Source organism: Canis lupus, chromosome 4 (assembly GCF_048164855.1).
Source record: "Canis lupus baileyi chromosome 4, mCanLup2.hap1, whole genome shotgun sequence".
NCBI classification, from domain to species: Eukaryota; Metazoa; Chordata; class Mammalia; order Carnivora; family Canidae; genus Canis; species Canis lupus.
This window is the reverse complement of record NC_132841.1, coordinates 22714830-22741542: the sequence shown is the minus strand read 5'-3', so window position 1 is coordinate 22741542 and position 26713 is coordinate 22714830. Positions and strand designations below refer to the sequence as shown.

At 54.2% G+C, this 26713-nt stretch overlaps 1 protein-coding gene across 2 annotated transcripts in view; it reads right to left on the bottom strand.

Moving 5' to 3' along the window:
* Nucleotides 1-20885, bottom strand: part of UNC5B (unc-5 netrin receptor B) — a 78259-nt gene extending 57374 nt beyond the window's left edge. For both annotated transcript variants that reach the window (XM_072823479.1, XM_072823480.1), the window contains exon 1: nucleotides 20752-20885. In XM_072823479.1, the coding sequence (XP_072679580.1) occupies nucleotides 20752-20830 (79 nt within the window). In that variant the 5' untranslated portion in view covers nucleotides 20831-20885. The remainder of the gene's footprint in view (nucleotides 1-20751) is intronic.
* Nucleotides 20886-26713: the final 5828 nt, after the last annotated feature.

Below are 26713 nucleotides of genomic sequence, written 5' to 3'. Positions count from 1 at the left end.
GGGCTTAGTACATGGCTGTCAAGCCCCAAGATGCATATGGGGAGGGGTGGTGGTGAGCAGGGTTTGACCAGAAGGGCCGGTTGGTGGCCACAGGCCTTCCTGGTCGCCACCCCCTCCTGTCTTTCTCTGTGGGCTGGGCCCTCTCCCCAGTGGCCCCCTAGTGAGGGGCTGTCTGCAGATAATCAGGGAACAGATTCGGAAAGAAGGAGGAAAAAAGCACTCAGGCGCCAGACAGGATCCTTATCTACTGGGGCGGAATGTCAGAGGCAGTAACAGGGCAAGAGTCCTGCAACAGAGGCCCTGCATTCGCAGCCAGGGGGGGAGGAGGGGACCTGCCCTGGGTGCTGGGGAGGAAGGGGGACAGTGTGGTCTGTTCCGCGAACCTGAGGACCAATGGGAATCTGGCCCTGCCCAGGAGGGGTTCTAGATGACCCAGTCTCCAGGCCAGCTCACAGGCCCCACAAGTTTTAGATTGGCACCAGGACCTCCACAAGAGGACGAGGAGGAGGGGCTAAGGGAGTCCCCCAAATTCCCAGCAGGACAGCAGGGTACCCAGACCCAGACTGAACTGGCTGGGCCGGGGTCTTAGCCTCCAACTGCGGCTGTTCCCTGACTAGCCATGCCTTGGCGCTCTCACCTGTAGAATGGGGATGAAAACCCCCACTGCCTCTTGCACTGAACTACTAGAATCCTCCACAGAGACCCTGTCTGTGAAGACTAGGAAGGGTCATGGAAAGGGGGTGCGTGTTCCACCTGATGTTCAGAGCCTTCCACTCCAAGAGGCTGCCAGCTACTTCTCACACAGCTTGGAGGCCCACAGGAAAGCCGTGGAGGGGCGCTACTTCTTGGGACTAGCCCTACACTTTCAGTGAAACCCTATAACATGACAGTGGTTCCTTTTATGAAGCAGAAAGCAGGCTTTCTGATGAGGCACTGTCTTCCCAGGGTGGTCCATAAACCAAGAACAGAACCAAGGAGCCTGGGTCCCCCTGGCTTGGACTGCTCCTCTGCACCTAAACTGAATCTCGAGGATGAGCGGGTCACCTATGGGCCTTGGGAGGAGAGCACTGTCAGTGTGGGCTAAGGGCACAGGCCCTGGATGTTGGTTCAAATCCAGGCTCTGCCCCTTTCTAGCTGTGTGACCCCAGGCAAGTGTTCTCACCCTCCACCTGCCTACCTGGGGCCTCAGTTTCCCTGACTGTGAAAAGAGAGATACCTTTTCAGCTCTAGCATTCTGTGCCTTTATGCTTGACCTGACACTTGGGTCCCTGCCCCTATAAACCTTGACTGTAACAGCAAGAGACAGGAAACACACACTCCTATACACATCAAAGCAGTATCAAACTAAGTGTGATCAGTATATCCTAGAGCGTTCTGGGGCCACCTCTGGTACCCTGGCCCTCATTTCCTGCTGGCCTCAGCCAGGGGCAGTCAGAGTCGAAGGCCTCTGCTGGAGTTGGCTAGCAGATCTCCCAGGGAAGGGGCTGGAAATGCTAGTGAGGGTCCTACAAAGAAGGAAAGATTTCTGGTTGGCAGTGGGGATTAAAAGTACATCCCCCAGCCCCACCCCTAGCCCCATGAGGGCCTGGCTGGCCTGTCCTCCAGCTGTCATCTGCAGAGCCATGAACTAAGGCCAGTCTGGGACAGGGCCTGCCTTTGGGGCTGGAGTGAGTGATGGAGAGGGGACCAGAAGGGAGGGGGATGGGAGGCAGCCAGAGGAGGAGGCACAAAGGCATGGCCAGTGGGAGGGGCGAAGGTGAGTGCTGGCTGGAGCCCGAGCATTTTCCGGGCTGTTATTCTGGGCAACTTTTTATTTATTCAGAGGCTGGGGATGCGGCTTAGCATTTGTTGGCTCAATATTTATTACATGCACATCGGCCTAGTACCACGGATCTCATGACAGGGCCATTGCAAGACCCTCTTACCCCATCTCCTCAATTTGAGGGCACATTTGACAACTTGCAAGGAGGACCTGAAGGGTAGTACCTTCCCAAAAAACCACCTAATCCAACTCTTTTGGTTTACCTTTGGGGAAACTGAGGCCTAAAGAGAGAAGCAGCCTGGCTCAAGGTCATAGGCACTCTGATACTCGATCCTTGATCTCTTGGCTTTCAGGTCACCAGGAGAGACAAACACCACTAGAGTAAAAACAGTGCAGACCATACTGAGAGACCTGATGCGACCTGCCCTCCAGTCCCCCACTGGACACAGGCAGGGCCAACAGAGATCTTGGCACAAGGCTGCAGCTTTGCCCCAAGAGTCTTTACCCCTCGAGCCTCAGTTTCTCCCTCTGCACAAGCAAGGTAATCATACCCACATCAGCTGGGAGGAATGCATGACGACACCCTGGAAACTGTCGAGTCCTGTACAACTGGAATTTGTTTATTGATCTTGATGCTGCACAGGCCAGGTGGGAAGAAGTGAGGCAGGACACCGTGGGGGAGGAGTGGCATCTGTCCACAGCCACCAAATCCCTTCCTTATCACAGCCTCCAAGGCAAGGCAAGTGGCACCTAGCAAGCAGGTCAAGGGCAAGAGCCCCTTCTCAAGCAACTGAAGACATGTAAATGATCCAGAGCAGCACAGTGGGGGGCAGGGGAGGGCAGTTGGCAGAGCTGGCGGTGACATCACACTCCCACCCAGCCCCAAGCTTTCCAGCAGCCGTGAGGTCAGCTGGCAGAGCGAGGGCACCTCCCCCACCCGCCACGCGCTGAGCCAAGAGGAGCATGGCACTGCCAGGGCCGGGGCAGGGTGCCAGCTCGGATTCCACGGGTTCCTCCTTCCTCCCGCACCCCCTCTGCCACTGCTTCTCCTCCAGCCCCCCTGACTGTGGCTCAGCGCACTTCCCCATGCGCACAAGATTGCTGCTTCTCATATAACACATAAGCTGTGGTGTGAACTTCTGGTAAATGAAGATCTTATTTAAAACTGTGTGCTATCAAGGGAGGGGAAGAGACAGGTTCCAACAGAGCTCAGCCCTTTTGCCAGGAAAAGGAGGTGCTGGGCTATGCACAGAGCCACCAGCGCTCCTGGGAAGTCACTTGGAGAAGGGCCACAGGGCTCTGGGCATGCCCCTGATTGCCCACGAGGGTCATAGCAAGCCACTCTTTATCTGTGCAGGAGGGGGGAGGGCAAGGAGGTTACCCCACTGGAGGTTTGGGTTTGCCATGTGGAACACAGGGTGGTTTAAACTTGCAGGGCTTTCCAAGAATGCAGAACTTTGGGTCAGAAAGGCCTTGGAGAGAATTGGATCTTGGGGTCCTCTACCTTAGAAGCACAGCAGGATCACCTGGGGCGCTCTGAAGGCTTCCCATGCCCAGGTCAGACCCGAAGACCAATTAAGTCAGAATCTCTGGGGGGAACCCAGACAGAGGTGAGTCCGTCATTCAGCCAAGGGTGAGAACCACTGAGCGGGTCTTTCTTTAACAAGGGTTCATATATGCATAGACTTCCTAAACCAGAACCGCTAGGGGTGAAGGCCAGGCATTTTGAAAAAATTTTGAATCTTGAAAAAACTCTAAGAGATTCACATGTACAACCTTGATTATTCATTCACCAAGCACCTGCCCATCGAGGGCCCACTCTGTGCCAGGCACTGTTCCAGGCCCTGTGGGTATATTACTGGGTGAGTGACACGTCCTGCCTGCATGGAGTTTACAGGCCACAGCATAACAGATAATAAGCCAGCTAGCACAGAAGTACGTGCACAAATAATCATCTCAGTCTGTAGTAGGTGCTAGAAGAAAAGTAAAAGGGACAGGGGATCAGGGAAGGACTCTCTGAGGAAGGGATATCTGGGCCAAGACCTGGATGAGGATGACAGGAAGGAGCCAGCAATGGCAAATCCAGTGGCTTGTGAGGGGGGTCACTCCGTGCAGAGGCATGTCTGCTGACATGGGGGCTGCACATTCCTGCAGCTGCAGGACCCACTCTTGTCAGCTGTTTACAGGGTCCTGGCTAGACAGGAAGTACTGGGAAAGAGCCAGTGTCGCAACTGCCCTCTTGGGACCTCGGGAAATTCTACAGGCTGATGGGCTAAGAGGGATTTTAGAAAATGTGTAGCTGAAAGCTTTAAGGGGCCTCAGAGTTCACTAGTTTAACCCCCACCCTACAGTTATCAGATGGGAAAACCGAGGCTTAGCAAGAGGCTGTGATTTGCTTTGATGGGCATCTCAGCTCCGAAAAGGGTTACATGTGAGACAAGGACTCCTCTATGGGGCCTGCTTGCCATTCCAAGCCCACTGTCCGCCCCTCCCCTTTTCCCCAAACTGCTGCTTGTTGCTCTCCATATAGGCGACCTGCGTGTTCCAGCCATGGTCTAAACTAGCAGGACACACCCAGGGAGCTTGGGTGGTGGGAAAGTGTGGGCACCCCCCAATAGTTGCTCTGTTAGGGAGGTTCTTCCTCCCACACCAGGAAGCCCATCGCAGGCCAGACAGAATGGTGCCAGATAAGGCCATGGAATTTGGAATTTAGTGGGATCTGGAATTTCCCTTATAGGAAAGCTGGTCCCAGCTGTCCACCCATGGTGAGCGGCCCAGGGAAGGGTAGGACATATTCTGGGGAGGGGACAGGTGGCCCAGGTGCCCCAAGGCAGAGGCCTGATGTGGCAGGGAGGGCAGAGTGGGCAGAGAGAAGGGTGATGGCTATCTCTGGAGCATCCCTGCCCAGGAGCCATCTGGGTCAACCAGGTCACTCTGTGTGGACAGACCGCTGGAAGTGGCCGCTGGCTTGCTCTTGCTCAAGCCTGATTTCTGCCTTTGAATGTGGTATAGCCAGGAGGGCTGAGGCCAGGCACTGCCTGTTGTAGGGCCACCAGCTTGCCTGCTCATGAGTGGGCATACACCCCTACCCTCTCAGAACACTCAGAGCTAAAGCCCGGACAGCTCCTCTCAATCTCCTGTTGACTTCCCTGGAGGTAAGTCCTAGAGGTAAGACATGGGGGCCCTGGAAAGACAATCTAGAATAGTCTAAAATGCTTCTTTTCTTAATCTTTCTCAGCTGTGCTGGGGTGGAAAAGGTCTGGCAAGGGTGAAAACTCAGCCAGCCACAAAGCAAGTCCCTTAAAAACTTGGGTAAGTCATCCCTCTCTCTCTGCCTCAGTTCCCCCACTGGCAAGAAGGAAGTGCAAACTATCACCCTGACGACCTCCCGGGCCGTTAAGCAGCTGAGATTCACATGTGAAGATGCTCTTTGCTCGAAGTGCTCCCTGCCTATGAGCAATGGGCATCACCTTGACATGTGAGGGGCAGAAAAGCCAAAAAATGGGCCCTCACGTGCCCCTTCAGAAGCTCTCTCAGGCCATGGCTCCTGCCAAGCTCCGCACACTGACCCTGCGCGATAAGCACTAGGATTCCCTAGAAGGAGCCTTGGAAAGGAAGTCCAGGGTAGGGAGGTGGAGATGCTCAAGCACTTGGAAACTTGTTTAGCTGGCTTTTTTCAGCAGTGATCGGGGCTCCCCCCAGCCCGGGGGGCTTCTGCGAGCACTGCGATCGGTGGGCTGTGGTGGGAAGGTGGGGAGGACAACTGACTTCAGGCTTCCAGAGGCCCCTCTCCCTGGAGAGGCCAGACCCTCAGCTGGCCCGGCCCTTCCCTCTGCAAACTGCACAGGACCCAGGGCGGAGGCAAAGAAGGATGCTGTCAAGGGTGTAATAAACGACTTATTGACTGGTTAGCAGAGTTTTCAGGGCTTGGAGCATGACCTTCCGGCAATTATGCCCTCCGCTGCCTGCCCAAGGCCCCTCCCTCTCTGGGGAGACTCAGGTCTGGGGGGGACGCTTCCCCCCAGACCATGCCTGTCCTTCAGGGGCCTGAGGCATGCAGACAAGCTGCCCTCGGGGCTGCTACCCTTCCTTCCCAGCCTCCCACAGGAATACGCACCCTCTCTGACCAACCTTTATAAAGGCAGAGGCTGGAATGAGAAGGCTGCCCTGCTGGCCCGGACTGGTCCCAGGGAAAAGCCCAGTTCCGACCATCAGCTCTTTACTGAGATGACCGGAGGCACACTGGTGGGGCTGCTGCCTTTGACAAAGCTGCTGTGGGGCTTCTGTGCACTCACCACACAATGACTCCCCAAGTCATCACTGCGCAGCCAGCTCTCAGGGGGATGTCCAGGGAGGTGTATGGGGGTGAGACCCGGTCCCAGCCCGGGGAGTGGATGCAGAGTGGGGTCCTGGAAGGAATACTAAATTCGGAGCCTAGAGGCTGGGTAACACCCAGACCCGGTTCTGACATAAAATCTGGAAGATTGGGGTGGGTCACCTCACCTCTCCAAGCCCTCATCTGGTTGTCTGAGACCTTCTTCCCAGAGTGATTACAAGTTATGAAACGGAATGTGGGCAAGAGGACAGGCCCAGAGTAGGAGGGTGGCCGGGGCCTTGGGGGGCCTACAACACACCTGGCACACAGATGGACTGCGTGTGGATGGGACCCTCACTAATCAAAGTAAAAGCAAACGAAGCAGCCACGTCAGCATGTTGTACAGCTCTGTAAAGAATGGGAGTTGTGCGTGTGTGTGCGTGCCTGTGTGTGTCGAGGGACTGGAAAAGGAAGATCCAAGGCTTATCTGAGGCCCAAATAGCAACTTGCAGATCCTGTAGGTAAATAATAAATAAAGCCCTTTGCACACACATGAACTGTGATGATGATCCCACCTCCTCTCTGTGAGGCAAGTGCTGTAGGATTCATTACCCATTTTACAGAGGAAATCGAGTCCCAGGGGGCTGAAGGGGTCTGCTCAGGCCCACACGGAGCCAGGAGTCACAATTCAAGACAGGGCAGGGACAGCACTGGTGGGTCCTGCCCTCTCCATCTTCCCTGGGAATAGCACGGGGAACCTCTCTCCCCTGCGGGGCCCACCGTTTGGACCTATGAGCAAAGTAGGAGGTGCGTGTATGAGGAAGCAGAAAGCATTCAAGCAGCCATGAAAACAAAATGAGAAGAGAGGTCCAGGGGCACATGGGTGGCTCAGGGGCTGAGCACCTGCCTTTGGCTCAGGGTGTGATCCCAGGGTCCAGGGATCCAGTCCCGTATCAGGCTCCCTGCAGGGACCCTGCTTTTCCCTCTCCCTAGGTCTCTGCCTCTCTCTCTGTGTCTCTTGTGAATAAATACATAAAAATCTTTAAGAGAGAGAGAGAGATATCTGGATCTGGCCTGGTGTCACACCCACTTCTCTCTTTCATGAAAGACAACATCCTATAGATACTATTTCGTGCCTCCTTTGCTCGTCAGTATGTCTTGGGAGTCACATACCCTGTCAGCTCCTGAAGAGCTGTGATGAGTGCTTGTGCCATAGCTGATTGAATTTCAGGGCACTCAAGTGATTTCCAATATTTTGCAATTACAAATGATGAGCGTTATTTTTTTTGGGGGGGGGGGGCGTATGTATTTTTGTATCAATAAAGGTGTACCTGAAGGGAAGAGTTCTAGAAGTCACGTGTATGAGGGTCACTTATATATCTTGTCTTGTGAATTGTCTGTCTCTTTTCTTCCTTTTTCTTTTTACCAGGCTTTTGGTCCTTTGTTCCTCAGTAGTTTAGAGTGCTTTCTGAATTGGGGTATTAGTTCTTTGCCTGAGGAATATATCACAAACATCTCCTCCTGGTTTGTCAAATATTTCATCTTTTGACTAGTGTAGGGTGCTTTATTGTCAAAAAAAATTTTAGTCTTTATGTAATAAACTTGATCAATTTTTTATTTTATTGCCTCTGGATTCCGAATCATAGCTAGAAAGCCTTTCCCGCCCCAATGTTAAGGAGAAATTCACCCATGGTTTCATCTAGTACTTAAGTCTGGATCTCTAATTCATTTGGAGTTTGTTTTTTCCCTCTATGGTGTGAAATGTGAATCAAAGCTTATACCTTTTTCCAATGGCTAGCTACCCAATTATCCCAGCACTATTTATTTCAAAGTCTGTCTCTGTCCCAGTGGGCCAAGATAGCATCTTTGCCATATACTGCATTTCTTTATGCACTTGGGTCTCGTTCTGGACTTTTATTAGGTTTGACTGGTCTGTCCGACAATTCACACACCTATGCCTCGGTTTTAATTATGGAGGCGCTACAGTATGTTTTAGCATCTGGTAAGGTAGTTTTACCTCATTTTTTCCCATTTTTGTGCCTCTAAGTGATTTCTCATTTAATCTCATTGGCGAATGCTTCTAGCACAGTGCTGAAGAAAAGAGATGGTGGGTAACCATGCTTCATTAGTGATCTTAAAGGAAAGGCCTTTAGTGTTTCCCCATTAGATAAGATACTGGCTTTAGGATTAGGGCATGTATATATTTTATCATGCTAAGGGATCCCTGGGTGGCGCAGCGGTTTGGCGCCTGCCTTTGGCCCAGGGCGCGATCCTGGAGACCTGGGATCGAATCCCACATCGGGCTCCCGGTGCATGGAGCCTGCTTCTCCCTCTGCCTGTGTCTCTGCCTCTCTCTCTCTCTCTCTGTAACTATCATAAATAAATAAAAAAAAAAATTTTAAAAAGAACCCCTTAATTGGTATTTTTTGAGGGTTTATATGATGAATGGATGTTGAATTTTGATGAAGGCTTTTTCAGCATTTCTAGAGATAATCATATGAATTTGTTTCCCTAGATTCATTACTCTGGTGTGTAATACTAATTTGGCATATGTCATGAACATTAATGGATTTTGAACCAACCTTGCATTCCTAGAATGACCCAGAGTTGGTCATTCTGTATCACTTTCTTAGGGGAAAAAAAGAGAGAGAGAGAGAAAGAGAGAGAGAGAATATGGAACTGAGTACCAAGGATGACGGCTAGCATTCGTGGAACCCCTTCTCTGTCCTCTACATGCATTATTAACTGATTCAATCCTCAAGACAGCTATGGAAGCAGGCTTTATTATTCTCATTTCCCAGATGAGGAAATGGAGACCAACAGTGTGGAAGCACCCTGGCCAACATCACACAGTCAGCAAATAAAAGATATGACTGGATCTTGGGTCTTAGTCATAAATGGGCGGTGTTATTTGGCTATTATTCTGACATATTAAAAATGCTCATTACATGATAAAATGTGGGAAAGGGAACATCTCTGTAGGAAGTGGGGGAGGATCTGCTTTTACTTCCCAGAAGCTTGAGCTGCCCCCTTGGCCCCACCCCACTGGAGCCCCACAGAGGAATGATGAGAGGAGGCTGGCCAGCACACTAGCCAAGTGCTATCAGAAAGCAGCCTGTAGATGCCCCTGAAGCCTGCGAGGCCAGGCAGCGAGCAGCCCTTGAGGCCTGCCATGACCCCATCCAGCCTGGGCCTTACTCTGACTTTGCATTTATGTCTCAGGCTCCAGACAGTGTAGGAGCAGCTCAGAGAATGAATGCTAGTCTGAGGAGGTGTGGGCTGCCAGGAAATAAAGGGGAGAGAAGAAAACCCTGCCCCTTCACTCCCTGCTGGTCCTGCCTGCCCCGTTTTCTAAGAACGGGCAGCTGGCCGAGGGATTATGTAAGTTCTGGTGGGCATGGCAGATGGTGTGCTGGCTCAGACACATCAAAGCCAGCTCTGACACTAACCTTCCCTGACGTGGCACCCCGGCCTCCTCTGCTCTGGGGTGTGCAGCATGGTAAGGGATGGGAAGAGACCCAAACTCTGTCATCTAGCTCAAGAGCCATGGCCAGCCAGGTGAGGGGAGAAGCCAGGCCCCACCAACAGGCAGGGGGTTCCAGCCAGGGAAGGAAACCTAGGTAGGCCCTCTCTGCCCCACAGCAAACAGCTCTCGGATGAACTGCGTAGTCCCTGGCACAACAGATCCTGCTCTGCCCGCCTCCTTCCACCTCAGATCAGCTCCTTGGGTTTGCAGAAGTTTCCAAAGCATCTCTCTGGGTGTATTCTCCTTTGACCCTATCTGACATGCAGCTGCTTTGATTCCTTTTGCTGATGGGTAAACTCAAGCTCAAAGACGGGGAGTGATTTCTTGGTCATAGAGTTGGCCTTAGAGCTGAAGCTTCTAGATGTCTTGTCCAGTGCTCTTTCCAAATGCATATGACATGCAGGCTTCTTCCCTTGCTGTAACCACAGGTGGATCACCAAGTCGCCCTGCGGGCCACGCTGAATCTTATGTCTGATATTTCTCATGCCAAAAGGGGACTACTAGAAAGAAGCGAGGGCTAAAACCAGCAATTAGCAGATTCATTTCTTTCTGGCTAGAAAGAAAAGAAAACCAACATTTACTGACCATGCCCCATCTCATTTGGTCTCCCCAACAACTAATCAGGGCTCCTTTTTTACAGTGAGGAGGTACAGGCTCAGGAAATTACAGTTTGTGACTCAGATATATCGGACTTGAATGCAGTTTTCTAATTCTAGGCCAGACCCTCTTCATTTGGACAGATGAGGACACTGAAGCCCAGAGAGGGAGAGGGCCTACCTCAATGCCATACCATAGATTAGCTGTGTGGACAGGACTAGAATCCAGGAGGCCTCCCAATCCTTAGCTCAGGGCTCTTTCTGCTGTTGTCTCTTCTGCGTGAGTGTATGTGTGTTTGTGTACAGAAGTGGGGCGTGCCAGCAGGAAAATATGGGGCCAGATCAGATTTGCAGCAGGGGTCATCATGCCCAGCAGCCCCAGGCTATCTGGCTACCAGGCAGTAATTCCAGCTCAGCCTGGGATCGGGGCTCCTGGCAAGAACCAGTGGGTGCCCAGCTGCGAGCATGGTACTGGCCAGGCCTACTGCTGCCTCGGCCAAGGACCCGAGGGGGTTGATCAATCTCCCAGGGAAGCTCCCTGAATGTTGGCACTGAACACAGTGCCAGGGAGAATTTGGCTCCATCAGACCCTGCAGCCAAAACTGTTCCCCTGCACCAAACCCAGATCCTTGGTGGCAGTTGCTATGGAGGGCTGAGAGCTGTGGTCAGACCCTGCCCATGGGCTTTCAAGAAATACCCTCTCAGCCCACATGTAATCCCAGGCCCCAGAGTCCCTGCGCATGCAATGGACATTCTGTTGAGCCCCAAGAGGCAAGCTGGGGGCGAATGATCCATAGGGTTGGGAATATAAGTAGGAAACAAACATTTTGCAAGGGGCTGGGCCAGCTATCCCATGTGAAGGCCACCTTGCAGGTAAGTACAAAGTTAACCAGCCTGGCAAATGCCTGCCAGGCCACTTTCTGCACACAGGGGCCTGAAGGCACTTGGCTACGATGCTTGGTTAATTCTCTGCAGCTCCCCTGGACCTAGTGACTAAACTCTCTCATAGCTAGGGGCTCCGAGCACTGAAGACTTGGCTCTGACTTTCATCAGGGCTGGTACCTAGTAAATGCTCCAAGATAGAAGCAGAAGAGAATGAAGGGAGAGAGGTAGGCAAAGAGGGAGGCTGCAAGCGAAGCAACTAGGATCTCTTGATTCTTTGGTTACATTCAAGCAGCAAGTCCACAGCACGGTAGGGACTGAATCATAGAGACTACCTGCGTGAGTGAGGCCTGACCGTGAGTTCTCATTCATTCATTCTACAAGTGTTTATCCAGCACCTTCTATGGGCCAGGGACTGTGCTTGGCACCAGGGACATGCGAGGGAACAAAATCAGACCCAGTCCCCTCATCACCTAGCATCACAGCTGCTCTTTCATGACCTAGTTGTTCAACCCCATCCTGCCTCCACCCAGGTCCCCAGGGCCCTGGCTCGGGGAGGGGAGGGGGAGGGGGAGGGGAGGGGAGGGGGAGGGGGAAGGGAAGGGAAGGGAAGGGAAGGGAAGGGAAGGGCAGGAGGCTGCCCCTTGCAACATTTGCCACCTGGTCCCAGGCCACTGCTCATTGTGTTGAGTCTCGCTCTGCCCTGCTGTGTCACAGAATGCCCAAAGGTAGGATGGGAGAAGGAACCAGGAACAACTTTCCTGGAATTTCTGACTCAATTTCTTGTAAGCTCTCCATCCTCCATGGGTGCTCAGGCCCCAGGCTGGGCAGGCGGGCGCCTCTGATTGCATTACAGAGCTGCTTTCCTTCAGCTCCTGTCTCCTGACCCCGGTAATGCCTCAAGACGCCACTGGAGGCCCCTGGGGGTTGCAGGCTCCTGGGTGATCTCAGAAGATGTGCCTCCCAGACCTTGGGGATGCCTCCTGGTACCCGCCAGGCTTCGGTGAACACCAGGGGCCAGAAAAGGCAGGCAGCCTCCCTCATCCTGCCCCTCTCCCTGGCTCTCAGGTCAACCTGGAAGCTTCCACTCCGTCTTCTTGCTCTCTTGCCCAGAGATGCACAGAGAAAAGCAAGGCTCAGCACCCTCACCCCAGGTGTTAGCCAGATAGATCAGGCTGGGGGGTGGGGGGGGAGGCAGGAAGGAGGGAAGGCAATAGAAATCAAGAGAACCTACTCCATGCCAGGATTACCTTTGCCATCTCACAGCACACCACTGCCCAGTGAAGGTGGCAGGTCACCTTCCAGACAGGTCCAGAGCACTGAGCCACCTGGCCCAGGCTCTCAGTGAGTGAGTGCTTTTAATTCCAAAGCCTGGCTCTTTCAAAGTATCAAGGGACCCCTGGGCCCAGAATTCCTGTTGTACCAGATGATCAGATACAAGTCAGGGGCTGAATTAGGAATTTGTTTCCTGGGTTGATGAGCCAGACGTTCCCACCCCCACCCCCTTACAAACGCACCCCCTTACTAGGAACGCCCTCTCTGCCTACCCAAACTCTGTCCTTCCTTCAAAGGCCAAACACCACCTTCCTCCTCCCGCAGGAAGCTTCTCTCAACAGCCTCAGCACTTCCTGTTGTACCACCCAATACATGGCATCGGTAATGATGATTGCTGCTGAGGACCGTGAATGCAACTGAGCACTCGAGAAGGTGCAATGTACTTGTCTATGTTCCCTCATTGTTCCCCATGACAATCTGATGAGTGTGGCATTATTAGCAGTCCCATTTTACAAATGAAGACACTGAAGCTCAGAGAGGGTAGACGACTTGCTCCCGGACCTGGAGCCAGATGGGACCCCAGCCAGGACCTGACCCCAAGTGGTCTGACTGCACAGCCTGCCGTCCAAGCACTGCACTGGATCCCTCCCGGGCCGTGCGTGTGGCTCAGCTCACCTGAGTGAGCTCCTCTCTGCTGCACCATCTCCCACTCTTGCACCCCAGCAGCACACATTGGGCACATGGCTCAGGCCTCAAAAAGCGACACAAATCCATTCAAGGGTCAGGCCCCTGCTCTGCCCCACTTGGACTGTATCGCCCAGTGCTTGCTCTATTTGGATGAATATGCACATGCACCTGAGTTTCAGGGCTGGGCTGGTGTTCCAACAGGATGTGGGGACAGGATCCCTCCTTCCCCAACCGCAGGACCAGCCTCTACCCCTGCAAAATGAAACAGTGAATGGTCTGGCTGGGTCTGAGAGTGTGTTCCCCCCACCTCCTCCACAGCGCCCCCTGAGCCTTGATGGGGGTGGGAGGGTGTGTGTGTGTGGGAACAAGTGCCTCTTCTCTTGCATATTCACGCTGCCTCTGCCTGTAGGGTCCTTTTCTGCCCCTGGGCCCTGCTTGGCATCTGGGGCTCTTGGCCTCTGAGACAGGAGACGCTCATGGAGCAGGAACATGGGACTGAAGTCCCGACGGGTGATTTATGGCTTGAGAGAGAAGAGAGAGAGAGAGACCCAGGGCCACATAATGTTCACAAGGGCATTCCAGTCGATATATTGACTTTCTAGAGGGGCCTGTGTAAACACAAGTGCTTCTGGGCCTCAGCTACCTCTGCCTCTTGCTGGCTGCTGGGGCCTCTTCAGATGGAACTAGGCAAAACAAAAGCCAAACCCCAAGGCCCTTAAAGGTCATCCTTCCATTTCTCCCCACCCCAAACTTCCAGAAGGGGAGACCAACCAGAACCCAGAGAGTAAAAGGCCCCCATCACACAGCAGCATAAGAGCAAACACTAGAGTCTCCTAACTCCTAGGCCAGGAGCTGCTAGGCCTAGGCCTTTCTCCTCCTCGCATGCCCCTAGAGGAAGCTGACTCTGGCATCACAGGGCTGTCCATACTCGCTATGTGCCAGGCCCCATGCTAAGTGCTTTATCATAATCAGGTTGTGTGATTCTTAAAACCACCCCATGAGGATGGTGTTATTACCCCCATTTTACAGATGAGGCAATTGAGGCACAGCACAGCAAGGTGAGCTGCCAAGGCCAGTGAGGCCCCTCTAGAAAGTCAGCTGACCAGTGGTTAAGAAGTGTTTCCTGGACTCACTCATCCTCAAGAGCCACAGGGAGGGGCAGCCCAGGTGGCGCAGCAGTTTAGCGCCCCCTTCGGCCCAGGGCCTGATGCTGGAGACCTGAGATCAAGTCCCACATCGGGCTCCCTCTCCCTGTGTCTCTGCCTCTCTCTCTCTGTGTCTCTCACGCATAAATAAATAAAATCTTTAAAAAAATTTTTTTAAATAAAAAGAGCCACAGGGAGAGAATCAAGGAATAAGATAGCTTTTCCTCTCAATCTTCCGCCCCAGGTCCCAGCCTGCAGTCAGAGGTAGCTGAGGGTCAGTTTCCCAAGGCGCACCCCTTCAGATGAGGCTGAGAGGCCCAGGAGTGGACATACGACCAGGGGTTGCCCCACCAAGGACTGGGCTGGCCCAAGATGGTGGCTGAGCAGGTGCCGATAGGGCCAATTTTCTGAGAGTGGGAGAGGCCTGGGGCCAGGCCCCCCTGCCCAGGTGCTCCAGCTAGCAGGCCCCCACCCCGTCTTTTCAGGACATGCTCTTAGAAAGACCTGAAAAAGAGAGTCAAGGTCTGGCTCACGTCACCCCCTCCAGGAAGCCCCAAGGCTAGGAAAGTTTACTCTTTGCTGTGCTCTCCCTACATATACCATCACCGCCCTCACCTGGCATCTGAGACTCTCTGAATGTCCTAACAGTTTTGAAGTGGACATGAGCATCCAGCCCAGTGACCACCCTGAGGGTTGGCACCAGGGCTGCTCTGGTTCCAACCTGGGATCCAGGTCAGCTTCTTAGGTGACCATCCTCCTGGCCGGTGGAGTTCTTACAAGGACCAAGTGAGGTCCCATCTATAAGAGAGTTTGGGTTTTTTTTTTATAAACTAAACCAATATGCACCAGCAGCGGGGCTGCGACTTTCCTATAGGTCCCCCTGCTGCACAAGGGCCCATCTTTGACCCTAGAGCTGAGGATGGCAGTCAATCAATATAGGCAGAAGTGGGAAAGCAGAGGGACTCTTGGTGACCAAGGAAGTGGTGAGGACAGTGGAGTACGGCTCTTGTGTGTGTCTGTGTGCAAGTGTCCTGTTTCAATTGCCTCCACTGAGAGCCCCAGCCCCAGCCATGCCTGCTTATGTAGGGATGCCACTCACTCAAGCTCTCTGCCTGCCTCTACTCTAGCAAATTCCAGAGGAGACCTCATTGTCTCCAGAGGGCTGCAGCATGAGGCTGAGCCAGGTCAGAGAGCAGATCTCCAAACCACGGGTGCTGCCACTGTTCTTGGTAAGCTGCAAGTCAACTGAAGGTGACCCAAGGACTCAGACCCTCGTCCTGGGGGCCATCGATCAAGTTCCTGGACTGGTTTTAGGACTTATCTATGGTTGACCTTCCTCCCTCTGGAGCAGCAGGACCTACCTGACCTATCTGCCCTCAAGAGTGTGTGTGTGTGTAGTGGGGGGCAGGGGAAGCTGGCCTCTGCCTTCCAACTCCAGAACTTGGCAGTTGGACCAAATCCTGCTCACAACCCCCAGTGCAGGGCAAAATAAGATCTCCATAGTGCTAAAGGGCAAATGGCCTGGGTCCCATCAGGAAGAGACATCCCCAACAGAATACAATGGATGGAGCTTCTCATGCCTGGTGGTGACTCACTGTCCCCACACCACACATACCTATTTATACACAAACACACCACAGCTGTGCCCATATGCACACACCCCCACACCCCCAAACACACGTAGTCACCTCCATCGCACGCACCCATATACAAAAGGCACAACCCTCATCGGCACATCTATTGGTCCCGCACGTTCATCTCCATTCCCCAACACCCCAACGCAACACCACACCTACTCTCCCTTCCCACTGCACACTCCCACCTCCGCAATACACGTTCTCACCCCTACAACACCGACAGTCCTTGATACACACTCTCACACCCACAGCCTGCCTTCCCGGAAAACCGGGCCTCGCCCCGCAGGGAAAGTTATGAGGCGCTGGGGGCAGCCCGGCGGTTCTGGGAGGTGAGGATGGAGGCTGGGCTGGGTACCCTCACCTGCTCAGGTGGCTTGGAGCTCCAGGAGGCTCCCCCTCTCCCCCCACCTCTCCCAGGACTCAGCTCGGCAGGGGAGGGGAGGTAAGGGGATGCAAGGAGAGGGTGAGAAGGAGAGGGGGACGCGGAGCAGGGGGCGCAGGGTGGAGGGGCGGGGCGCCCAGATGCGTGGCCCCAGGTAAGCGGCACTATGGAGGCAAGGAGCCCACCCCGAGCCCACTCCGTGCCGGGCCAGGAGGCGCTGATCAGGTCGGGGCGCTTTCGGAGAGAAGGGAGGGAAGGAAAGGGCTGGGGAGCGGGGACGCGGCTGCTGTATGCGCGCACTCCAGCATGTGTTTTTGCTGCCAGTATCGAGAAAAAGCTGCGCAGAGGAAGGGGCACCGCGGGACCTGCACAGGCCGGCTGGTGGGGGCGCGGGGCTGAGTGCGAATCCGCCACGCGCCCAGCTCACAGCCGGGAGCCCTGGCCAGCTCCGGGGCGCCCGCGGCTCCCCATAACGAGGGTGGGGAGACATCCCCCGGGCAGCTGGGGCCCCAGCCCCAACTCGGGAAGCAAATCAAAGGGGCCAGTGCACCTGATTCCCTCGACCTTCCTGAAACTGCCCTTCCTCCTATTATTCTAATTACGGAATTTTAATTTTCCCTTTAAAAAAAAATAAAGACAAGAAACAGAAAAGCACAGAAGGCACTTGTTTGGTTTCATTTTGCCTTCACAGTTTTAATGACTCCATTTGTGGAAGCTGTTTAGGAAACTGGTGAGGAGGAGAAGGAAGAGGAGGCCCTGAGAGGCTCGGCTGTGGCCTCGGATGCCCGCACCCTCCCTTCTCTGCTGGGGGCCACTCGGCCTTGGTGGCAGGTTCTCTTTACTCCCTAAGTCCCGTGACCCCGCCTCCCTTCCTTTCCTACAGGCCTTGCTAGGTGGGCTCCCGGATGGATGTCTCTCTGCGACCCCACCCCAGGGCTGAGGGTCAGAAGAACACACTTAGAGGGAGGGGGGATCCAGGACGGACCCTTTAAAATCACTAACCTTACTCTCTTAAGCACTTGGAATGAGGGAGTCCTTCTCTACCCTCATCCCCAAAGTCCTAAGCAGCCCACACCCTCTTTAGAAGAGTGTGGGGAGGAAGGGAAGGGGAGATGGGAAGATCTCATCTCAGGCCTGACAGCCAGAAACTCAACAGAGTGGGTGGGGAGGAGATGGGCTCCCCAAAGCTTCAAAATAAAAACTAAAAATATATTTTGTCCCATCTATACAAATGAAGGCAGAGTTTTAAAATGTAGAGCCAGCTAGTCCCACACTCCAAGGGAGCGTGGCCAGTGGTTTATCTCACCTGGGATGGGTTAGGGATCAGGGGTGGAGCTACCTTTGGGCACCTGGCTAGTCTCAGGGCCTGACCTCTGGCCCAGCCCTTTACACCTGTCTGGGGTCAGCATTCCTGACTCCACCTCTTTTCCCCATCCCACTACAAGTCTCAGTCTGACCTAACTACCAAACAAACCTTATCTTTAGCAGCCTGCCTTCCCTAGGGCCTCAATTCAACAGCTCAGTCCCAGACCCATGCAGCCAGGTGGAAAGAAGGAGCCAGAACTAGCCTGAGGTTTGTGAGGCCTGAGTTCAGATTCCAGATCTATCCCTGAGTCCCCATATATACCCCTCTTCCCCCCCTCCCCAGGGCAAGTCAGGGCCTGTCCCAAAGCTTCAGCAGTTAAGGAAAGGGGTGGGAAAAGAGGGGAACTGTTTTGTCCTCTGGAATTCCCAGTTTGGGGTGGGGGTGGAGAGAGGAGGAAGGAGAGAAATTACCTCCGAATTTCTTCCCCTGCAGTGATACTTTCACTTTAATGAGAAAGCACATTAAGACACTCTTGATTTTCCATTTGTTTGAGATGGGTGTTTGCTACAGTGTAGAGGGTGACGCAAAATGGGCCACCGCACCACACCCACCCACATGCACACACCCACCCACATGCACACACATGCACACACAGCAGAGACTGGGAAAACTCTGACTTTAATTGCATCTTAAAAAGATGTGTTATCATGATTCCACGGTCCCTTCTCAACCATCCCAGCCAGAAGCCAAGGCAAGACTCTTTAAAAACTCCTGGAAAGGCTAACGGTACGGTGAGAGGAGATCCTGAGGGCCAACAGGGGCTTTTGAAGTGGCCTCTGCTGGCCAGTCACTTGCTGACACCTCCTCCTTCTAAGGGTCTGTATTTTATGGTTCCGGGTTTGATTTTTCCACCATCAAACTTTATGGCTTAAAAATCCCTTAGTGCTGTAAAGGGAGCTCATCCCCATATCCACTGGGAAGGGGGGTGAGGGAAAAGAGACAAAGTGCCTGCCACCTGACGGAGCTTGGACACCTCCCAGAGAGAGCCCTGCTCTGTGGAGACAGCCTTATCTCCATCAGCTTGATATATGCCTTCAGGCAGAGGTGGATGGGGCCACGAGGAGGCGTCCAGTGTGACCTGAAGCAGCCTGGCTATTAGAGAGGAGCAGTCCTGCACGCAAGTCCGCCATCTGTGGTCAAGCAAGATTGAGAAGAGCCAACACTCTGGCCTTGCTTTTCCCCAGCAGTGAAATGGGACTCGTGACGGATCCACCGGGCAGACCCCAAGAACATTCCGACAGATGTTCTGTGCCTGTGGCATCGGAGAAACGGGCTGCGTGGGAGGAGGGGGCATGTTCTCCCCTCCTTGAAGGCAGATTTTCTAAGGGCTTCAGATTCTGGGCAGAGGGGGGACTGCACGCGGACCCCACCAGTTGGGCCCACTGTAGGCTGGTGGGCAGGCAGCCCCTGCCGCGCTAAGTAATGAGCACAATTCCAACACCGGTTCTGCTCACTAGTGAGAAATCAAAGCCCGGTATTAGAGGCCACTTCTGGCTGGGCTCCGTTTGTGCCCAAATCCATCAAAGCCCTGGGCCTGGGGTTTCCTCTGGGGAAGGTGGGGGCTGGATGCTTTGTTAAGCAGGAAAGGCAGGCCACCCCCAGCCTCCCCAGCCCAACTCTAGGCCAACCAGTCTTGCCTTTTTCCTGCCCAGCGGAGGCCCTCCCCCCTCCCCTCCTCTCCCCTTCCTTCCCCTCCCCTGTAACCTCAGTATTTATCCCTGATCCCATTGCGCGGCTGGTTCTAAAACAGTTTCCCAAGCCCCGATGCTGCCCAAGTGGCGTTTACAGAGGCTTCACCCTACCCTTCAATCACCTCCCCTCAAACACCCTCAAACCAGAAACCAACACCCCAGCCCAGCAACTCCCACCTTCAACTGCGCTCTTTAAAACAAGGTTGGTCATTCAGCAGCCTGCCCCCTCCCCCATCATTACCTTCCAACTTCAAAACACTGCTTTAAATACCTGAGTCTGCCCAAATCGTAATTAACTCGGATCAAATGATTGTGTCGTAACTTTACAACAGAGGGCTGGGGGGGGAAAAAGTGGAGGATGTGCTAAAACCAAGCCCTCGCTCCCAGGCCGTGGGAATCATTAATTCCAGAGCGAGGAGTCTTTGGCCATCGGGGTGTAGTGGGGGGGGGGGGCTGCGTCACCTCGTCCACTTTCTGCGCCAGCTTTCCTGCCCCATTCTCAGCCCCAACTCGGAGGGCTCCACGCGGGACGACCCCCTGCCCCAGCCCCGCCCCAGGAGCCGCGGCGTCCAGCTCCTCGGGTTCCCGCACCCAAGGCAGGTGGGCTCCCGTGCGTCCTCCCGCTCGCCTTAGGAGTCGCAGCCCAGTCGGCGGCGCGGGGCCCAGCTCCAGGCGAGCGAGAGGTGTGCACAGCCAGGGCGAGGGGGTGGTGCCGTGGCGGTAGGGACTTTATTTTAGGAGCCTACCAACCCCCTTAACGCATCTTGCAGGCCCACTGTAGGCAAGCGCATCTCGCGCCGGCTCCCCGGACGGGGGGTGGGGGTGGGGGTGGGGGGATGTCAGTGACCCATTTACAAGGAAACTTGGCAGGATCGCTACGTACTCTGCCCCCACCCCAACACACACCAAACCCCAGAAAGAAGAGAAAAAAAAAAAAAAAAAAAAAGACTCCTTCCCGACCTGCGGATCCTGCGGTCGCGGGCCACGCCAGGAGCAGTGCTCGGCCCTTCCCCCTTCTACAGCCGGCCTCCCTGGGTAGCGGGGCGCCCCGCGGGTCTCTCGCTCCTTCCCGTCTGCGGGTCTCGGGGGCGCAGCGCGTAGGAGCTTGCACGAGCCGCCCGCACGGCTGGGAAGTTGCCGGCGCACCGCGAGCCAGCGCACACCTGGCCCGAGCAGCCGGAGCCCCGTCTTTTCCTCCTCTGCCGCCGCCGTGTGCGGGGAGCCCGGGGTCCCCCGGAGGCCAGCCTTCCTGGCCGGGTCCTCCCGGGCGGCGGAGCGGGGAGCTTCCTCTGGGGCACCCGGCCGCGCCCCCGGGGGTGGCTGGTGGGGCGGGGAGACCTGCCTTCCCACCTTCCCACCTTCCCACCTTCCCACTCGCGGCCCCTGCGCCTCCCCGTGCGGGCGGACGCGGCGCTCGACCGCTCCAACTTCGCGCAGCCGGGCGCAGCGGGCCCCGACCCCCGCCCGCGTGCCCGGTCGCTCCCTACCTGCTCGGCTCAGCCTCGGGTCCCAGCAGAGCAGCAGCGCCAGCAGCAGCGCGCCCCGCGCTCCGCTCCGGGCCCACATGCTCCCGCGGCCAGGCTCGGGCGCCTCTCCCGCGGGGCGCGCTCCCCGGCCCCGGCCCCGGCCCCGCCGCCGCCGCCGCCGCCGCCGCCTCGCCGTCCTCCCGGCGCCCGGCCGCGCCAGCCCGTGCGGTCCGTGGGGCCCGGCGCCCGCTCTCCCGGCCGGGCTCCCGCGCGCCCCTCTGCGCTCCCGGCGCCCCGGCGCTCCGAGCGCTCCGCGGGCTCGCGCGCCCCGGCTCCGAAGTTACGCGCCGGCAGGTGAGCGCCCCGAGCGGCCCCGCGGAGGCCGGCCCCGCGCCTCCCCGCGCCCCGCCGCCGCCCGCGGCCCCGGCGCCCTCGCCGGCCCCCGCCGCCTGCCACAATGCCGAGCGCCGCCGCCCGCTCGCCCGAGTCGGTCCGCGAGCCCGGGAGGACCGCGCGCGGCGGGGCGGGGGCGGCGGGGGCGGGGGCGGGGCCGGGGCGGCGGGGGCGGGGCCGGGCGGGGCCCCGGAGGGGGGCAGCGACGGCCGGCGCGGCGCGGCGCGGCCTCCGCCGAGGCTGGGGGCCCTTCAGGGGGGCGCTCGCGAGACGCTCGGCCCGGCGAGCTGGAAAACCCGGCCGCGGGAACGTGGCTGCAGGCGCAGGCTGCCCAGTTTTCCTTTTTCAAAAACCAGGGAGATGTATCTCAGCTCTCCTTGGCTTGGCTGCGTCAGCTTTCTCCTCTGATTGAATTGAGGCCTCTCGCTTTTGGCTGCCTTGGTCCTTATTACCTGTGCCTTCAAAGTGTGGGGATGTTTCGAAAAAGAAAGAAGAAAAAGAAAGAAAAGAAAAGAAAAAGAAAAAGAAAAAGAAAAAGAAAAAGAAAAAGAAAAGAAAAAGAAAAAGAAAAAGAAAAAGAAAAAGAAAAAGAGAAAAAGAAAAAGAAGAAAAAGAAAAAGAAAAAGAAAAAGAAAAAGAAAAAGAAAAAAAAAAGAAAAAAGAAAAGAAGAAAGGAAAGGAAAGAAAGAAAGAAAGAAGAAAAGAAAGAAAAAGACTCCCTAAATGGGAAAAATCTCAAACACTTCAGGCCCGGTTGAGCCGGGGCTTACAGCTATGTGAATGTAGGTATAGATGCGGATCATCCTGGATGGCTCGGCTTCTCTGTGTGACCTTAGGCAGAACTGTTCACCAGACCCCTCTAAACCTCCTGTACCACCTTAGGTGCTACTGTTAAAAAGCTGCCCTCCAAGGTAACAGTAGGGCAGAGGGGAGAGGTACAGCCCTTGGGCTCTGCTCCTCACCCTCTGTGTGACCTTGAGCAAGTTACTTAACCATTCTGATGCTTCCTTCATCATCATCTAAAATAGAGAAAAATTATAATTATCTCATAAGGGGGTGTAGAGTTGAATGAAAAAAATATGTATGGAAACTGCATAAATGTCACTAATCTCTCTTTCCAAGATCTCCTCTCCTTGCCAGTCTGATTTGTGGGGGAAAGTCCTGGCTACCCAAGAGTGGGCCAAAAGGCATATGGAACTAGGTGGAGCTGGAGGGATGGTAGTGTCTTGAGACTGAAACACAGTGATACCAGAAGCGGTGGACCAGCTGCACTGGCAGAGACCTGTGCCCCCGAGTTAGTCTTCACAACAACTCTGAGTTGTACCAGTTATATCCCCATTTTATAGATGATGGAATGGAGGCACAGAGATGTAAGGTCATTTGATCAAGATCACACACAGCTTTGAGAGAATAAGTGAGTGAAGGGGACAGGGGAGATGGAGTTGGAAAGAAACTCTGAGCTGGGGAGCCTCCACCCCACACCTCCTCTGGGGCTGGACTCAAAGAGAAGGATGCTGGCAGCCAGCAGGAATGCCTGTGTCCCCTAGCTCTGATCTGTCTCTACTTGGGATTTTTCTGGAGCACGGATCTAGAATCGTTCCTCAAATACAAGTGCAGTGGGCTACTTCAGGAAGGGGTGAAGGAAGTCAGAGGTTGGTCCAGCCAGGCCCGGGAGCCAGTAGGGGATGGGCTGGAATCAGGCAAAGTGTCCCCAGTGACACATGTTCCCACATGTGATACCTGTCCCAGTGACACTCCAATTCCTAGATTGGAGGAAAAAGGACTTGGGGACCAATCTAGCAGGCTGGAAGGGGACCTGGTGGGGGCAGAAAAGCAATAAGTACTCCCCAATATCCTCCTCCACACACTCTCCCTGCACAGGTGGGGCCTGGAGCATCTGGAGCATGGTGCTTGTAGTCAGCCACTTCCCCTGCCCTCTCTGGCTGGGTATTCAGGATCTGGAGGGTGGATATAGGTGGAGCAGAAATACCTGGGAAGAACTTTGGCCAACTGAGAAAGGTCCCTGTGGGCAAAGGTAGTTAGGTTATCTTTAGCTTGGCCCAGGACAGCCCAGGCAAGTGTAGTGGCCAACTCCACCCATCCTCACAATTACAAGCACACATACATACACAAACCCCAAGCACAGTTATAAGCACACATGGCCCATAGACACCTATAAAAGTACACACAAGTAAACATGCAGCAAAGATCCACAGGTGCAAAATGACCCTCTTAGAAACACTTACAAACAGGTTCCCCATTGCAGAGACAACCACAAACCCAAGACATGAGGCCAAAAAAAAGCGCACACATTCCCCATGCCACAGACACAGACTCACACACAGACATCTCCAAAAGCACAAATGGACTCATAAGAAGAGACAAATTGATACTTAGATACCTAGCTACCCCAAAGAAGCACATATAGGAACACAGGTACCCAGACCCACTACTGACTGTCATCCCCTGGGTGTGGGCACATGGTCAAGGACACTATGCTGCATAACTCAGCTGGGAGCTCAGCAGAAACAGAGCATGCAGGGACTACAGGGCTGGTGTTCTCTCCCCAGCCTCCGCCTCTCTCCCTCTCTCTCTCTTCATCAGAAGGCCAGTGGGAATTGGAGACTTCTGAAAGCTTCCAGTCCTCTGGACTTGCTGTTCAGGCAGGAATTGTACCAGGTAGGCCCTTCTAGCCCAATGTCAGGTTTCAGGGCTTTGTTTAACTCCCAGCAGCAGGGAAGGGGGGATGAGAGGGCAAGCAAAAGAAGAGTGGTTATTTATTTCCCTCTCTCCTGCAGGTGTCTGCCCCACTTCCCTCCCCAGCCTAAAAACTCTTTCAATTCTTAAAATATGCCTATGGGGCATGGGGGGAGGGTCCTGGGCCCTGTTTTCCCTCCATGACTCCAACATCAGGGTGGGGAACTTACTACATGGGGGATCCCTCCATAATTCCCCTGCATCCCCTCCCATGCTGTCATGGTGTGCGTGCTGGCCCTCGGCTCCAGCCAGGGAAAGGATTGCAGGGGGAGTCATAATACCCAGAGCCCATACCTGTCCCTTGGATAGGTGAATGGGCAAGGCCCGGGGCCCCGGGATGACTCATTGGAGTAATGGGATTACAAATTACTAAAGTGTTCCCAAACCCAGCAAAGGTGTTCTGCTGTGAGTTAAGAAGGAGGAGGAGGTGGTGAGCTGCTTGGAGGCAGGGCACCTCCTTTCCCGTTTACCATTATACATCCAGCTTGGAAGACAGCATCCAAGGTAGGCCTACAATCAATATTGGTTGAGTCAGAACATCAGTGAGACTGGAAAAAGAGGGGTTACTGAGCAAAGCACCCACAGCCTTGTCAAATGGGCCCTAGAAGGAGCCTCTGACCTCCCCCTCCATTTCCTGGGAGCCTGGGGCCAGGGGCAGGAGGTGGGGCTGCCTTCCTACAACACAGAGCCAGTTCTGACACTTACTGGAGTCTGCAGATGCTTCCGTGGGCTACCCTCATTTCCCCCAAACCTGAAGAGCATGTGGCAGACGAGAGTTCTGGAATCTGGAGTTGAGCTGATGTTTGATGGACCAGGGCCAGCTCTGACCTGCTGGGAGAAGGTGGGCTGGCTGCTGAGCCTTTTCCTAGCATCGGTTTCCTCGCTTGTAAAATGGAAACACTACGTACCTCCTAGAATTGAAAAGAACATACAGAAAGCCCCTTATCTGGTTGGGTACGAGCTGATTGAAAAGCAGCTGCGGGTTGCGGCGGCGCCGGGCTGGGTTGGCACCTCCCGCGGCGGCCAGGCCCCGTGTGCGCGCAGGTGCCACTAGGGGGCGCGCTGCAGCTCGCATCGCCACCGAGGCCGCCGCGGCCTCCAGCCTAAGGCCAGACCCCCAGGGGATGGGGGGCGCCCAGGAGTGGTTCCTGGGACCCTGGCTTGTCTAGGGGAGCGGGCTCTCAGACGACTCGGTTTGGAGGATCTTGGGAGGTGAGGTTTGAGAATGAGTTCAGAATCCCTCCCCTGATCCATCCAGTCCGATGCCCCAAACACCTGTACTGTGGGGAGGGAGGCCCCAGGGCCCCAAGGCCCCTTAAAGCACTACCATGTCTTTGTAGTAAGATCATTATAGCTAATGCGGGGTGCTTTCTAGATGCCAGGTACTGTCCTGGGTTCTTTATGTGCGGACCACAGCCTTCTGAGATAGGTACTGGTTACTACCTCTATTTGCCAGGTAAAGCACTGCAGCCCAGACGGGTCACCTGCCCAGGGTCCCCTACAGCTCGGGAACGGTGCAGTGGAGATGCAGATCTGGACAGAATGGTCTCAAGTGTGTACTCTTCTTTTTCAATTGAGATTAAATGCACATAACCTATCAGGGCGCCTGCCTGGCTCAGCCAGCCGATCGTGCAACTCTTGATCTCGGGGCTGTCAGTTCACGCTCCCTATTGGGCGTCAAGTTTACTAAAACATAAATAAATGAAAATGTATGACCCTGCGTTTTCTAGTATATCCAGGATGTTGTACGGTCATCACAACTATCTAATTCAATAGCATTGCCATCACCCCTAAAAGAAATCCCACACCATGAAACAGTTACCTCCCCTGCTTCCCTTGCGCATTCTTCCCTTCGTCTAGCCCCTGGCAACCACGAGTCTACTTTCTTGTTTCTGTGCATTTGCCTATTCTGGGAAATTCATATAAATGGAATCACAACACTACGTGACCATCAGGCTTGGGCTCTTAACCTCGGATAAATACTGTGACAGCCCTCCTCCCACTCCCATCCCGGACACACATCTTTTCTGTGGTCCCCCCGGGGAGGGTCCTCTCCCTGGGGTTCAGGCAACAGAAGCAGTTAGTCACAAAAGCCTTGGGGTCAGGCCGATTTGGGTTTAAATCCTGGCTCTGTCTTGGACAATTTATTCATTTTCTCTGCTGTTGCCTTCTCAAAATTCTTTGTTGTTGCTACTGTTAATTTAAAAAAAACTTTGAATTTTAAACGGTTTTAGATATACAGAAAAATTGCAAATATAGCAAGTTCCTATATACCCCTCATCCAGTTTCCCCTACCATTAATATCTTACATTAGTATGTACTATATTTGCTACGATTAGTGAACCAATATTGATATGTTATTATGAACTACATTCATATTTTCTTAATTTTTACCTAATATCCTTTTCTTTCTGTGCTAGAATCCTGTCCAGCATGCCACATTACACATAGTGATCATGACCTCGAAGACTTCTTTTGGCTGTGATAGTCTCTTAGGTTTTCTTTGTTTTCTATAATGTTGATGTTTTTGAGGATTATTGATTAGGTATTTTGTAGAATGTCCTTCAGCTGGGATTTGTCCATCTTAAAATTCTTAATAAATTTTTGAAAAGATTTTATTTATTTGGGAGAGATCTGAGCTGAGGCCAGATGCTTAGCCAACTGAGCCACTCAGGTGCCCCAAAATTCTTAATGATTTTTGAACAAGGAGCCCTGTTCAAAATAATTTTGCACTTGGTCCTACAAATTAGGTAACCTGTCCTGTCTATAGCACAGGGCAAAGGCCCTGGAGCGGGGCCTGGGATATGCCCTAGTCTGGCTGGTGAGTCTCAGT